This window comes from Melospiza melodia, chromosome 20 (genome assembly GCF_035770615.1).
Source record: "Melospiza melodia melodia isolate bMelMel2 chromosome 20, bMelMel2.pri, whole genome shotgun sequence".
Taxonomy (NCBI): domain Eukaryota; kingdom Metazoa; phylum Chordata; class Aves; order Passeriformes; family Passerellidae; genus Melospiza; species Melospiza melodia.
The window spans coordinates 4,354,292-4,368,630 of record NC_086213.1 but is presented as its reverse complement, the minus strand read 5'-3'; the positions used below and the strand labels follow the sequence as shown (position 1 = coordinate 4,368,630).

At 44.0% G+C, this 14,339-nt stretch overlaps 1 protein-coding gene across 2 annotated transcripts; it reads left to right on the top strand.

The window, feature by feature from the left end:
* Positions 1-666: 666 nt before the first annotated feature.
* Positions 667-13,809, top strand: LOC134427506 (melanotransferrin-like). 2 transcript variants are annotated; one of them, XM_063173394.1, is made up of 18 exons: positions 667-752; positions 4,049-4,183; positions 5,653-5,816; positions 6,175-6,274; positions 6,672-6,848; positions 7,027-7,189; positions 7,296-7,360; positions 7,969-8,126; positions 8,609-8,795; positions 8,938-9,086; positions 9,295-9,385; positions 9,691-9,759; positions 9,977-10,159; positions 10,439-10,595; positions 11,289-11,371; positions 12,188-12,372; positions 12,708-12,894; positions 13,182-13,809. In XM_063173394.1, the coding sequence occupies exons 2-18, from the start codon at positions 4,132-4,134 to the stop codon at positions 13,229-13,231; spliced, it is 2,220 nt and encodes a 739-aa protein (XP_063029464.1). In that variant the 5' UTR covers positions 667-752; positions 4,049-4,131; the 3' UTR covers positions 13,232-13,809. The 2 variants fall into 2 exon arrangements, with proteins under 2 accessions (XP_063029464.1, XP_063029465.1); XM_063173395.1 differs by lacking the exon at positions 13,182-13,809 and having other exon boundaries at positions 12,188-12,381; positions 12,708-12,810.
* Positions 13,810-14,339: the final 530 nt, after the last annotated feature.

Genomic DNA, 14,339 nt, shown 5'->3' with positions numbered 1-14,339 from the left:
CCGAGAAGCAGCATTCCTTAAGCTGTTTGGTTGCTATGAAAAGCACAAGCCGTAAGAGGATATCTCTTGTAGATATCTCCTCAGTGCCCGGCCGGGTGCCCCTGCTCCCAGCCATGCCCCGGATCGCATAACCCGAGGGGCTGCAGCTGCTCCCCATCCACCGACTGCTGCTCAGCCCTTCCACTCTGACAGCTACGGACTGCAAACCCAGCCAGAACTGCACGAGGCCACACGCTTCTCCTTCTTAAAATACCTGAACCCCTTATCTTCCTTTCCAGCTTGGAGAAGGAGGGCAAGGCTCCTTACCCATGCCAAGGGCAGGGCCAAGGCTGCAAAGACAACCGCACTCACCGCGCTAGGGAAACGTCAGTGAACGAGGGGGGCGAGAAAGGGGCGGCTGCGGCCCCCGGCCCGGCTCCTCCTCCCCCGCGGGGTGCCGGCTGTCAGACAGGGCTGCCGGGGCCAGACAGTGACAGCAACAATGACAGGGACAATGACAATGACAGCCCCGGCCCCGCCGTGCCCGTACCTGCTCCGCGCCGCGGCCGCCGCCATCTTCCCACGCCGCCGCCGCCGCGTCCTCTGCCGCGTCCCGCGCGGGAAGGCGGGAACAGCGCGGGGGGCGGAGCCAGGGGCGGAGCCGCGGCCGTGAGGGGCGGGGCGCTGCCGGCATGATGTGTGTGAGGGAGTTATTCCTGAGGGAACACACCGTGTAGGGAGGGGTTCGTTCCTGAGGGGAGACACGCAATGGGGTACGGCTGCGAGGCTGTTCTTCAGAGGGGGGTTTGATCTGTGAGGAGGGATGTTCTCTTAGCGCGGGGGAAAGGGCCGTTGCTGAGGCGATGTGGGGTGGGGATAGGGCCGGCCCTGAGGGGACGGGGCCAGGGGCGGGGCCGCGGCGACCGTGAGTGGGAGGGCGCTGCCGGCATGGCGTGTGTGAGGGGATTATTCCTGAGGGAACATGTTGTGTAGGGAGGGATTCATTTCTGAGGGGAGACCCGGAATGGGAATACTGCTGCGAGGCTGTTCTTCAAAGGGGAGTTTGATCTGTGAGGAGGGTTGTTCTGTTGGCGCGGGGGAAAAAGGGGCCGTCGCTGAGGCGATGTGGGGTGGGGATAGGGCCGGCCCTGAGGGGACGGGATGTGGGGACATTTTCCCGGGGATGTAGAGTGGAGACGGGGTGGTGGCTCCTGAGGGTGTGTGCTGTGGGGATGGAGCTGCCCCATGAAGGGGCTGTGGGCTGTGGCCAGAGGGAGGACGGCGCTGCTGCTGAGAGTTCAGGATGGGGCAGGTGGAGTTCAGCTGCTTTTCAGCGCTGCTATTGACACACAGGTGAGTTATTTGCCCCAGGTGTGGGATCACCAGGAATATTAAGGCAGGGATTTTAGGGAGAGGACACACGACATGGGACAGACACGGTGCTGTTCCTCCAAGTGAGGTGCCTGGTGGTGTAGTGCAGTAACATCTATTCCTCCTCTGGTGTCCTTTGCCTGGGTGTTGCCTGGCTGCCTGCTGTCCAGAGTGAATTTTATAGAGGTTATTTGGTTTTCCACTCTCTTAGATGCATCCCTAGATGAGTAAATGCTACACTGCTGGGAAGTAGCTAATTACCTGTCTCTGACAGTGACAGAGGGGTAGTTTCATATGGTGAATCAGTAGGAAAAGAATTCAATAGTCCTGGCTGTGTTTCCACATCCTTAGTGTTTTAGGACATTAATCAGGCAAGCTGATTAATTTAATTTAAATTCCTGATTTATGTTTGTGTTTTTTCCTGACCAGGCCTAAGTGAAGTCTATAATACCTTCATGTGATTCTGCCCTTTTTTCACATCACTATAGGTAGTAATATCTGTATAAGTATCTTAAACATGTACAGGAAAGTCTTTCATTGCTAAATATGTGGAATTTGAGGGGAAATCCAGACACAAACCTCATGAAACAGTAATATTATTACCTGACTGAATTGTTGGGATTTACATGTCCCATACATAATGGTAGGATTGGCACAAAGTAAAACCTCAAAGAAGGTGGGATTTGGTGCTGTTAGGTGCTTTGGTACAAGCCTTGCAAGAACCATTAGCTTTGATGTGTAAGAGCACCCCACTGCTGGGCCTGACAGACAAGTTTCCCAGAATTGACTGGGAAGTGATTCAGAGGTTAAGGTGCAGTTAAATGTAACACACTTGTTTATAGTGTAAAATAATTGTCACAAGGCTAAACTGATTAATAATCTGTCCCGATCTAATCTTTCTCCTGGGAATTAAAAGTAAATATGTGGACATGTAACTAATTTAAAATTACTTTTATCATATGTCTTGTTATTACATTTATGGGGTTTTTTAACATCTGGTGAGATTATATAGACTGCACTCACTGAGGGATAAAACTTCCCTAAGGGTATTGAGCTGTGCTAGGCCTGTGCACCTGAGCCAAGTCAAAGAGGGGATTAATACCACAGCTCCTCCAACAAATGAGATACTGGAGATTTTGGGCTTCAGAATGGTTCAGGTGGTGCCTTAAGTTTTAGCTTTCATATTTTCCAGATTCTGTACTGCCCTAAAAAGTGTCAGCAAGTTCTCTTCACAGTTGAGTTAGACAAAACAATCCTTATCCAGCCTGACACCATTTTAGCTTCAGGCCCATAAAGTGTAAAGAATGGGGAATTGAGGAGAGCAGTCTGGGAGGATGAGACTTCATAGCCTGAAGCTGTAATTGGACAGTTAACCCCAAATGTAAATTGACCAGGACTTAAAAAAGTGTGAAAACTCAGACTGCTTGTCCATCTTGTGTCCATCTGGGGTGTGGCCTCAGCTGGGCTCTTGCACTGCCCAGGGTGTATCCTTTGAAGGCCTTTAATAAATGCCGACCTCATTCCTTTAACTCTGTCTAACCTCTGTTCCAGGCAGTGCAGAAGAAATGAGGAATGCCTCAGGCTGGATGGGGCTTAGAACAACCTGATTTAGTGGAAGGTGTCCCTGCCCTTGGCAGGGGGGTGGAACAGGGTGAGCTTTAAGGTCCCTTCCAACCCAAACCATCCTGTGGTTCTGTGTAACTCCTTCTGTGATCAGATCAGTGGGAAACAACACCTCAGCAGATGTTGCAGATCTAGAGAGGGAACTTGTGAAACTCGAGGGATGTGCAATACGTGAGTGGGGAATGATGACTGAATCACCAGGGGAGGGTACATGAGGCAACAGAAGAAATCTGGGAAATGTATCTGCAAAAATACATCAAATAAACAAAGCACCAGGGAGATCTGTAAAATGAAGAAGGAAAAGAAAGTAGGATAAAGACTCTATTTCTCCAGAACTCTTGGAACAGTTAATTCTTTCCTGAACAGAAAAGATTAAACCATATTCACAATATTTTATACATCATCAGACACTTCTGTTTATATATAATACATCAATGTATTTCATCTCTCATATATAATATATAAATAAATGCATTTTTTCTTCTGTAGAATTAATGATGTTAATAGCTGCTGTGGAGTAATTCAGAGGTAATAATAATTCAGGTTAAGCATTAGAAAATAGGAGAATGAAGCAGTTTGGATGAGATTACTGGGCTGGGATGGAATGAAGAGGATCAGGACAGTCAACAGTGTCCCAGGTCTGTTCTGAATTCTTAGGGAGGCATAGGATTATTTTTGTTTAAATAACTCAGGAGATAAGCCATTATCAGGTGAAAAAAAAATAATGTAAGAGGGGACCCTTCAGTATTCTGTAGAGAGATATGGTCAGTAGTTTGGATAATTCACTTAGCTTTTGGTATCTTTTTTGTAAGTTAGGTGTAAATCTTGCCCATCTCCCAAAGGCTTTGGGTGCCTTTGGAAACAGCAGTTCTATTTCTTTTTCGAGCAGAGGCTTACATTCGTTTGTGTGTCTGATAAAAATAGAGCAGAAAATGCATGGATATTTTCCATCTGTGGGTAGGAAAGGGACCCTGTCCCTTTCTCCTTTGCTACTAGGATATACCATCCTCTGACTGTTTTTTAAAATCTTGGTTCATCCTTGTTGATATCCAAACCCCCCTTTGTTATCTTGCAGAAGCTTTGGTAATCACTGTGGAATTCCTGGTATGAGAAGGCAGAGCGTCAGGGCAGAGAGAAGATCCTTGCTGAACAGCTGTAATGATGAAGACACTGATTTTAATTGTCCTAATCACCTCTTTGCTGGCTTCAGGTAAGGCTGATGCAGAGAGGGAGAGAGAAGGGTTGCCTCTGGGTGGGTGACATTCAAACTAATGAATGCTTTGCTTTTGTTTTCCTCTGTGCAAAGAAAGAAGTTGCAGTTGAAGCTGTGCCTGTGTTTTTTCTGTTTGATCATTGGCAGATGGTGACCTTTTCGTTTTGAAGCAGCTTGATGCAGAACTCCCTCAGTAATTCAGTGAGGCTTTGTTTCCTTTGAGTAGCTGAGATCTGTGTACTCGTTAGTGGTGTCAGAATGAAGCAGGGGACCTCCAGCTGCTCCCCTCTAAAACCACTGCTGGCTCTTCTTGGAATTGTGCTGAACTAGCACCAAAACAAGTGGAGGACTAATGTCTGGTGCTGTGCTCACAGAAATAAAAACTCCAATGATTTAATTGTACACATTTCTGGTATTAATAGTTCTCCAGAGAGTCAAATGCTTAAACATCTGGAAATGACAATGTTAGAGATATTGTGGCATTTTCTGTGTGTTCAGTCCTGGTTTTCATTACATGGCTTATGATTCTCTCGAGTTACATAACTGCATGCTATTTTTGTGTACAACAGTCCCATGTTTTCCTCCTTAAACATCTAGTATCTTCTTGGAGATGTATATGATGATATATTTCAGAGGAATAATACAAGATGGAGTAATTGCAGCCTAAAGCAAAAGAGGAAATTCTGTTGGCATGTCTGGATTCCTTTAAGATGTAGCTTTGTAGTTGGTTTAAACCTACCAAGTCTCCAAGTCCTTCTGAAAAAGGAAGTTTCAGCTTCACCTCCACCCTTAATTGCATCTTTTTGCTGTGTGAAAGCACCAGAGGAAACAGCAGAGCAAAGGCTGAAAGCATGGCCTGTATTGATAACCAAGGGCAGCAGTAAAACTGATAAACCCCAGAGAATGCATGTTTACATCAAGGTTAGAGGGTCTGTGCTCTGATAGAGTCACATCCCAGTTGACTTTTAGGAGAAAATCTGCACTCTGGTAACAGGAAGATGTTACCCTGCAGTGTAAGTGCCATTCCTTCTCTTGCTGTGCCAACAGGAAAACAGCCATAGCCATAAACACATCCTCACCTTTGGTTCCTCCTAATTTTGGGTGACAGCCTTACCTAAAATTCACTAAGGTTGAAGCAAGGAAGATTCTGTGGCTTAAGCTCTTGCCATAATAATTGCTGATTCTTCAAAAATCTGCCTAAAACTGTTTAGTTGCTTTCAGTCAAAAGGAAGCAAAGAGACATATTAAAGATTCAGCATCATATATTGTCCTCATGTTGGGAAAAAGTGACCTTGGTCACACGTGGGCACATCTCTTGGGTGCCTCTAAGTGTGTGAGTGTGAGTGAGCACAATCAAGCTTTTGGGAACTTAAGTAAAATAGAATAACCTCTCTCTTCCATAAGGTGTTAAACTGAGGGTTTTTCATGAAATCCTACAAATCTTGACTTCTTTTTTGATGCTACAGGGAAAAAATTTCGATGGTGCACCCTGTCTGACCTGGAACAAAGAAAGTGTGCTGAGCTCTCCAAAGTGCTGACAGCTGTGCTGCCCCTCACTCCTGCCAGTTCCTTTACCAGGATTTCTTGCATCAGAGCCCACAATACATATGACTGCATTGATAAAATCAGGGTGAGTTCACAGAGACTTTAAAAACTGACTTTGTGTCCAAATCCTCTTGGAAAAGTAACTGGTAAACAGAAACTGTGGGAAAATAAATGATACTGAAACAATTGAACTGCTTAAATGACAAAGTACACAGTCACTTGAGAGGCAAGAATTAAATCCTGTGAGCATATTGCCAGAGGTACTGTTTTACCCCAGCTAATGTCTTTGCAATCTCCAAGAAATAGTGAAAGCTGCTTGGAAATAAATAGGCAAAAGAAAACTACTAAATTAAAATTTGTTGAAGCAGAAACTGTGGTCTTGAACCTTCGGTTTGTTTCCTTGTAAACACACTTGTTTTGAGCGTTTTTCTGTTGTTTTGAAGGCAAATAAAGCAGATGCTGCCTCCTTGGATGCTGGAGATGTTTACTCTGCTGTAAAGCTGTACGGTTTGGCAGTGGTGGCAAAAGAGATCTATGATCAAGGTAGGCTGGGAAAGCTGAAGAATAAACTGTACTTCTGATTTGGCTAATAAATGGCTCTAGATTTCTTGAAAAAAAAGGCAATATGTTTTTTATTAACTTTGTAGGAATATGGAGGTGGCTGACAACTGTTTCTAAAATATTTAATGATGATGACTAAAATCCCAGTGGTGCTTTGTACCCAGTAGCCTTTCTGCCTGTGGTACTGACAAACTTGCATTGCTTGTTTGACAAGTGCCATGTAGCCAGTATATGGTTAAGTTCCTGGCATGAGTACCTACATTGAATAGCCCTAAGATAATTTCTTCTTTAGCCATGTTCACTGAAGTAGTTCAGCTCCTCTTCAGAGATGGAAGCTGCAGAATTGAGATTTTTTTTTACACATTTTGTGCTATTGCAGGAAATTGTGTGTTTGCTGTGGCCATTGCCAAACGAGGAACTCTGGATGTCCAGAGGCTGCGAGGTGTGCGCAGCTGTCACAACGGGGCCAGGTGGACATCAGGCTGGAATATTCCCCTTGGCTTTCTCCTGGCAAGAAATTATCTTTCCTGGGATGAGTCCCAGCCTCTGAGCCAAGGTAGGTGATAGCAGCCATAGGGCTACCTCTGGCCACAGTGAATGTAACTGAAATGCCAGCAGATGGAGGATGAACTAGTTATGGCCATGATATGTTTGGCCCTTTTCCTCTTCTGATTTTTTCCCCATTTGACTTTTTTCTTTTGTTTTGTTTTGTTTTTTTTTCCCTACACCTGCAGCAATTAGTGAGTATTTCAATGCAAGCTGCATCCCTGGGGTTGGTGTTGCTGCTCCCCAGTTGTGTGATCTCTGCCAAGGACAAAAATCCTATGTCAGAGACAGGAACCACTTCTGTGAGACAAGCAGTAATGAACCCTTCTATGACTCTGAGGGAGCCTTCAGGTGAGCTCTGGGACACTGGGCCTGAATTCACTTCTGGGGGAAAAAGAACTTTAAAGGTAGGAAAGCCAGGTAAAATGTTAATAGGATGGCATTTGTCTTCCTGCAGGTGCTTGAAGGATGGAGTGGCAGATGTTGCCTTTTTAGATCATCTAAGAATTATGAGTGCCACAGGTAATCTTAAAAATGCAATTTTCTTTTCATCTCTGCCTGTGTTCTTTCCTCTGTAGATGTTTGAGGTATATGCCTATATTTTTGTTGTTTCCAGGGAAAATTCAATCCCTGCAAGCAGTTCAGGGGCATTTCCTGGCTCTCCACACAACTCAGAAAGAAACAGAACAGGAAAGTGTGAGTGAGCAATGATTGCTCACAGGAGATTTCATTAGCTGTCAGTATTTGCTTTGCCTGAGTAACAAGATTCCTTTTAAAATTCAGCATATTGAGCTGCATAACTGTGAAGTTCCCGTAAACCTGCCTTGTACTTTTAAACTCAGTTGAGCTCTGTACCAAAGGTGGTTAGCAGCAGTATTTGCAGGTATTTTTAAATAAATGCTTTTAGAGTGGTACAGCTTAAAGAGTATTTTGGAGCAGTTCTGGCTGAGGTCTCTCTGTTTGTTATAAGAAGTATTTACCAAAGACAACTTTCCCAAGTGTGCTTGGTACACCATGCTGCCTGCATAACCTTTAGCAACCTGCACTGAAAAACATTTTATATTCCATCTCTGTGCCTGCTGGCAAGTCATGGCTCTGGTCAGAAATTCATGAGTGTCTCCTTGTTTCAGAGTCAGAAAAAGAGGAATATGAACTCCTGTGTCCTGATGGATCCACAGCTGAGCTGACTGAATACAGCACCTGTAACCTGGGCAAGGGGCCTGGCCGTGGCATCGTCACCCGCAGCAACTTCCAGAAGATCACTAACAAATTTCTGAGCATGATCCAAGTGAGTGAATATTATAAACTGTCTATGTCCAGACACAGGTTTTGCTTCCATCTTTGTGTGGCAATCATGATCCAGGTTGCCTTTTTTCTTGAGAAATACATAGTTACTGTGAGTAAAGAGCTAAAAATTGTTTGTTCGGGGGAAGGATCTTGCATTGGCTTGTGTAAGGTTTTGTTTTTTTCTAAAGAGTTCTTCTGTAGGAGGCTGAGAATAAATCAGTAAAGAAGGGGAAGATGCTATAACACACAAACTGCAAAATGGCTAATGATATTTATCCTGCCATGGAACTTGAATCAATTTTTATGTAGCTGAGGAGACTCATAGGTTCAGGCAGGGCTCACTTTTCTTCATGTCTTTTTCTCAATTTATAAATAGTATTTGATATCTTGACCACTGATACAAAGGGAGGGAAGGCTGAGGCTGCCTGTTGCTGGAAGAATGAGCAGATTTGCTGCCATTTAAAAGTGTTGTTCTTGTCCTAGCGCCTCTTTGGGCAGAAAGGAAAGGAAAGAGCCCGATTTGAACTCTTCAGTTCAGCACCCTTTGGGGGAAAGAACCTGCTGTTCCGAGATGCCACTCAGCACCTGCAGCTTCTGGAGGAGCAGCTGGAGCTTGCCTATGTCCTTGGTCTGGATTATGTGGCTCTCCTTAAGGGACTTGGCCATGAAGGTGAGAACTGTAGCTAAGGAAAGGGAAGAGAAAGTTCTCCTTCCACATAATTCCTCTCTCCAGGCACAAATGCATTTCCCTGAAAATCCCCTGAACGTGTCACAGATGGGTGCACTGGTGATGTGATCTGCTCCCATTTCAGGCAGCTCCTTGGAGAACAGCGTCGTGCGCTGGTGCTGCATCAGTGATGCTGAGCTGAGCAAATGTGAGGAGTGGGCACTGAACATCAAATCCGACCCCTTAGTCTGTGTCCAGGCAACTTCCATGACCAAATGCATTGAAATGATCAAGGTAGGAGACTCCTTCTGCTCAGGGTCTAAGACTGCACAGGCTATGTATGTCTTGTCTGAACTAAAGAGAGGAAAACTAGCTTGAGGAATAAGTGGGAATGAGAGGGAATTTATGCAGGGGAATTTTCAGCCAGTGGAGAAATCCTACTGCTTGGATACTTAATTCATGCAAATCCTGTTTTTGTTATTTTCTCTAATGCTGTTGGCAGAGTAGTGAGGCTGATGCTGTCACCCTGGATGCAACACATGTGTACATTGCAGGGAGATGTGGACTGGTGCCTGTAGCTGCAGAATGCTATGGTGAGTTCTCAAGTGACCTTATCAAGGAGAGAGGGAATCAAAAAAGTACTGGTAAGAATATAGTTTAATTTCCACAGTTTGTAATGTTTTGTGATGGAAGCAGGAGTCAGTATAAATGTCCAAATACTCTTCTCAGCTCTTCCACTAACTGGCTCTAGCATTTGGTCTGTTTATTTTATCCCTTCTGTTAAAGGGACAAAGATGCTGACATGGCTGAAGAGGATCACAAGGGTTTTGAAGGCATGCTGCCATATAAAAGGAATGACAGCAGTTGCAAGATCCTTAATGTTAATCTCTCCTTCCAGGAGGAGATTGTGCCCCAGCAGCTGAGACCATGGAGAAAACAGGGAAACTAATTCATCTTAAGCACAAAGGTAACAGAAACTTTCTAGGGTTTATGCAGGAGTTTATTTTTGTGTTGGTTTAGAATAGAATTTTTTGTGCAAGGACAAGAGCTTTGTGGCTAAGCAAAGAGCAGGTCCTGTAATATAACTGAAGATGCTGTGACAAGATGAGGGAGGGAAGGGGGGCTGTACCCTTGTGGAACACTTAATTGCCTTGGTATAACTGGTTGTTGTCATTGTTTCATAGCACTACCACCAGTTTATGCTGTTGCCCTAGCTAAGAAAAGTGCCAAACAGATTCACATCCATAACCTGAGGGGAAGGAGATCCTGCCACAGTCACCTGTACAGTCCTGCAGGATGGTTACTTCTGTCCAGACACACAGTGCGAGCTCAGCAGAATGATACTGAGGACTGTGATATTGCCTCTGGTAAGGGCTGCCTCTGGCTTCTCTCTTAACTAGACCATGAAAATCTAAGGCTTACATTTGTGAGTAAAATAGAAACAGGGCCATGAGGATCCAACCAGCAACTGATGACTACAGTTTCAGAGGGTGTTAAAGCAGCTTTTCCTCATGTTTTACATGTGTCACACTATTTAGCCCTCTTCTTGCTAGCTGTTAGGATGAAATTTCTTTCCTGTCTTTTCCCATATGTGAAGAGGCTTGGGAACACCTTGCCTTAATCTCATTTCAGTTTTCTTTACTCAGCTTATCAGAGTTACTTTTGGAAGGGCTGCATGCCAGGAGCAGATGGAAACCTGTGCAAGGTGTGCATTGGAGATGGGGATGTGGAAGGAGCTCGAGTGTCCAGCAGATGTGCTGCAAGCCACAACGAACGTTACTATGGCAATATGGGAGCACTCAGGTGAGAGTCAGAAATGCAGAGCAACAGCCACAATTGCCTTTTTATTTTGCTGATTTTGGGTTTTTTGGAAAGTTTTTTTTCCCCCCTATTTGTTAAGCATCTGTCTGTATAAACTTTTGCTAGTGTGTATTTTGTTTTGGTTGCAGTTGCTATGGGATGTTCAGCTGACTGATGGTTTAAAATGGTCATTAAACCATTTCCAGAGCAAGGCAATGCTGCCAAACCTGCACAGCTTAGAGCATTGGTACTGACTCATTATAGGGAAGGGATGAAAGAGGACCAGAGAGCAGAGCTGCTGTCCTAAGAAGCAGTGTAGCATATAGGAGATAATTAAATAGAGTGGAGATTAAAAAAAAATAGTTTAAGACAGAGGCAGAGAAGACTATTAAAGGTGAAACTTTAAGGAAAGTTTAAGGAAGCACTCTTATGAAATGTACATAATGTATTTAGTTGGATTCTACTCTCTTTCCTGCCTAGGCATGGGGGAAGGTGCACATTGTGCAGCAGCTTTGACTTGGAAGCTGCTGTAAGGAATGAAAAGGATTGTTTCAGCAAATCTCTATGCTGAGATCATTGACATATTCCAAGAGATTAGAGATGGGAGGGATACTTCCAGCTATTCCAATTTTAGCTGTCCAAAAGTCAGTCACCATGTAGTGCTGTCTTTGATCCCTTTCTTTTTTCTTGCACTAGGTGCCTAGTTGGCAATCCCAGTGGAAGAAGCTTTGGAGATGTAGCTTTCCTGGAACACTCAAACCTGCTCCAGAACATAGAGGGTGAGATACAGATATTCTCTTTTCCTTTGAGAATGTTCATTAATGTCAGTTACTTCCCACAAAGCAACCATCACTCATAAGGATCAGCTTGTACAGGTTTAATCTAGGTCCATGAAGTTGTGTTTGTAAATGGAAGATTGCTAGAAGCTTTCTGCATGTAGGTGTTCCAGTAAAGCTCAACATTCAGATACTGTAAGAGAGGAAAGAAGAAGAATCACCCAGTGCAAAGATGTGTGTTGGGATAATCATCCTTGGAGACTGCACTAAATTTCTGGAAGCTTTAAATTTCACAGCTTTAAAAGGCAAACCAAAAGATGTTTTTCTTAGAGTCAAGGAGAAAAGGAACTCTCATTAAAGTAAAATAAAATTATATTTTAGGCAATTTCAGTAAGAGAAGAGGCTTTTCTAAGAGAGTAATCTCTCTAAAATCAACTGAAGATATAAGGGGCTGGAAACCCACAGGAATTCCTGCAGCAATTAGCAGTTTGTTTGGGGGAGCAAAGGGCATGTAGGCTGAATCCCTTTGTTTCCAGAAAGAGATGTGGTTACAGGTGCAGATGAGACATGATATGCTGTTCATATGCCTTGAAATTATTCTATTTTAGTTGATAGGTGCAGCTTAAGTTCACTGCCTCAGTGAAGACACTGCCCTGGTCCTTATGCTTTCCTAGGAAATGATGACATAGCACGCTGTGTTTGTTTTGAACACATTGACTAAACTTCTCCCTCCCAAGTTTTAACATTTTATTTGAGATTCACCCTCTCTTCTGCTTTAATTTTTCAAAAGGATTACCTTTCATTTCATCTTCTTTTCAGATCTGGGCAGCTCTGGCTGGGCTAGAGGTTATTCCCCCCTTGACTTTGAGCTCCTGTGCCCGGACGGAACGCGCGCCGCAGTCACAGAATGGGCTGGCTGTAACCTGGGCCCCGTTCCCCCCAGCACAGTCATGACCCGACCAGTCACTGTCACTAAAATCTCTGACTTCCTGCTGAAATCTCAGGTGTGACAGGTAACAGGGAACAGCTGGGCATGTTAACATTTGTTATGTTCAACTGCTGAAAACCCTTTCACGATTGAAAGCTTTATATACTAGTGCCTTCAGATCCAATACAAAAGAATTAAAAACGTGCATAGGAGATTGAGAAAATAGTTATTTGGGTTCTCTTAAGGGGTATTTTGGCACCAGTTCCCAAGTTCCCATTTTACAAAGGCCATACTTTTGCTGAGAAATAAGGCACTGTAGAAGTGCATCTTATTGTACTGATAAGAACAGTGCTAGATAAAAGTACTATTTAATTACCTAAGCTGTGAAACTTTTATTCTTTTTCTGTTCAGGAATCTCTGGGAAGCAAATTGGATTCTGAATTCCAGCTCTTTCAGTCCTGGAAGTATGGTGAAAGTGATCTGCTTTTCAAGGACACCACTCAGTACCTTGTTCATGCAAGTCACCTGAGCTATCAGGAGATCCTTGGGGAGTCTTTTGTTCAGCTGGCAGAATCAGTGTTTAATTGCACACCTGCAGGTAAAGATAAGTTCTTAATTCAGAGTTAGAAAGAATTGCAGCAGGCAGCCTTCTGTGCACAGCTATGGCCCTTTTATTTAGACAGCATGGAGATGTTCTACCTAATCTTGTTAATAACAAAGGTCTAAGAAGTCCTGTGTTAGACTTCTGTGAGACTAACTTGGTAATTGCAGTTCAGAAAGGGAATTTGACCTCTATGCTGCTGTTTTAATGAATAGCATCTGAAGAACTTACTACTTTTGAAGCTGATAGCATCTCTAAGTGTGTACTTTCTTACTGGTTTGTAGGCATCTTGGACTTCTGCAAACAGGATATCTGTGCATCCTCATCCAACTGACAGCTCATACAGAGGCTTTGCAGGGCACTAAACATCAGCATCACTGCTGAGAACAAGGGAAATGTGCAAGTCCAGCCAATCCAAAGCAATCAGCAAGGAAACAATCATCTCCAGAAATGTATGCTGAACACCTCCTTGTCTTTTTTTTTTCAGCAGATTTTAAGTTTATGATGATGTAATACTACTCATATATTATCCCTTTCTTTTTTGGAGCATGGCAGCATGGGGAACAGCACAACCAACAGCACAGAACTAGGATCAGCATTGTGGAAAGAGCAGGGCCAGTACCATGGACTAAAATACAGACTTGGTAGGAGTGGCACAGGTTAGTTGGTAGCATTTTGCTTTGTTTGTCTTATAAACAGTTTCCATGCAAAAAACCCAATCAGACACTTTGGTAGTTGCAACATGGTCTTCCTGTAGCTGTGATTTTGGTTGCAGCTATATAGCCCCTGCTGAATGCACATCTATATTTCTTCTTTAACCAATGATTTTTTACTAGTAAATCGAAACATTTCTTCTCACAAATAAATGTATTAAGACATTTAACACCCAGCAGAACTGGATGCTTGCAGCAATGGATATTCCTCTTTGTCAAGACCTCCAACTATTACTTTATACTGACCCTTTGGATTTGAGATTCTCTGAAACGTCAAAATACTCTCTATCAATTAAACACCACAAGGTTTACAAGCAGGAACTGCCTGAACATGATATGAAGCCCTTTGAACAGAAATCATCTGCTCATCATCTCTATCCTGTCTTGTCCCAGTATGGTGTCAGAGCCAAATCCTCAGCTGCATTTGCAGCCAGCAAGCTGCAGCCCTGAAGGAGCAGGGACAGAGCAGGATGCTGGTTTGGGCCTCTCAGGTGTTCCTGCCTTTCTTTCCTGGAGCTTCCCTGCCATCTGTGGGGCCCGTGTGACACTGCACTTGGGAGAAGGCAGTTCTGAGAACACAGTGAAGAAATGCATCTGGCAGCCTAGCTTTGCCAAGAGCAGCCTGCAGCTGACCAGGGATAAATTAAAAATCTGGGTTATACACAAGATTTTATGGGTTGGGAGGGCAGGGATGTTGTTTTCAGACACAGACATTACCAATGCTTACTG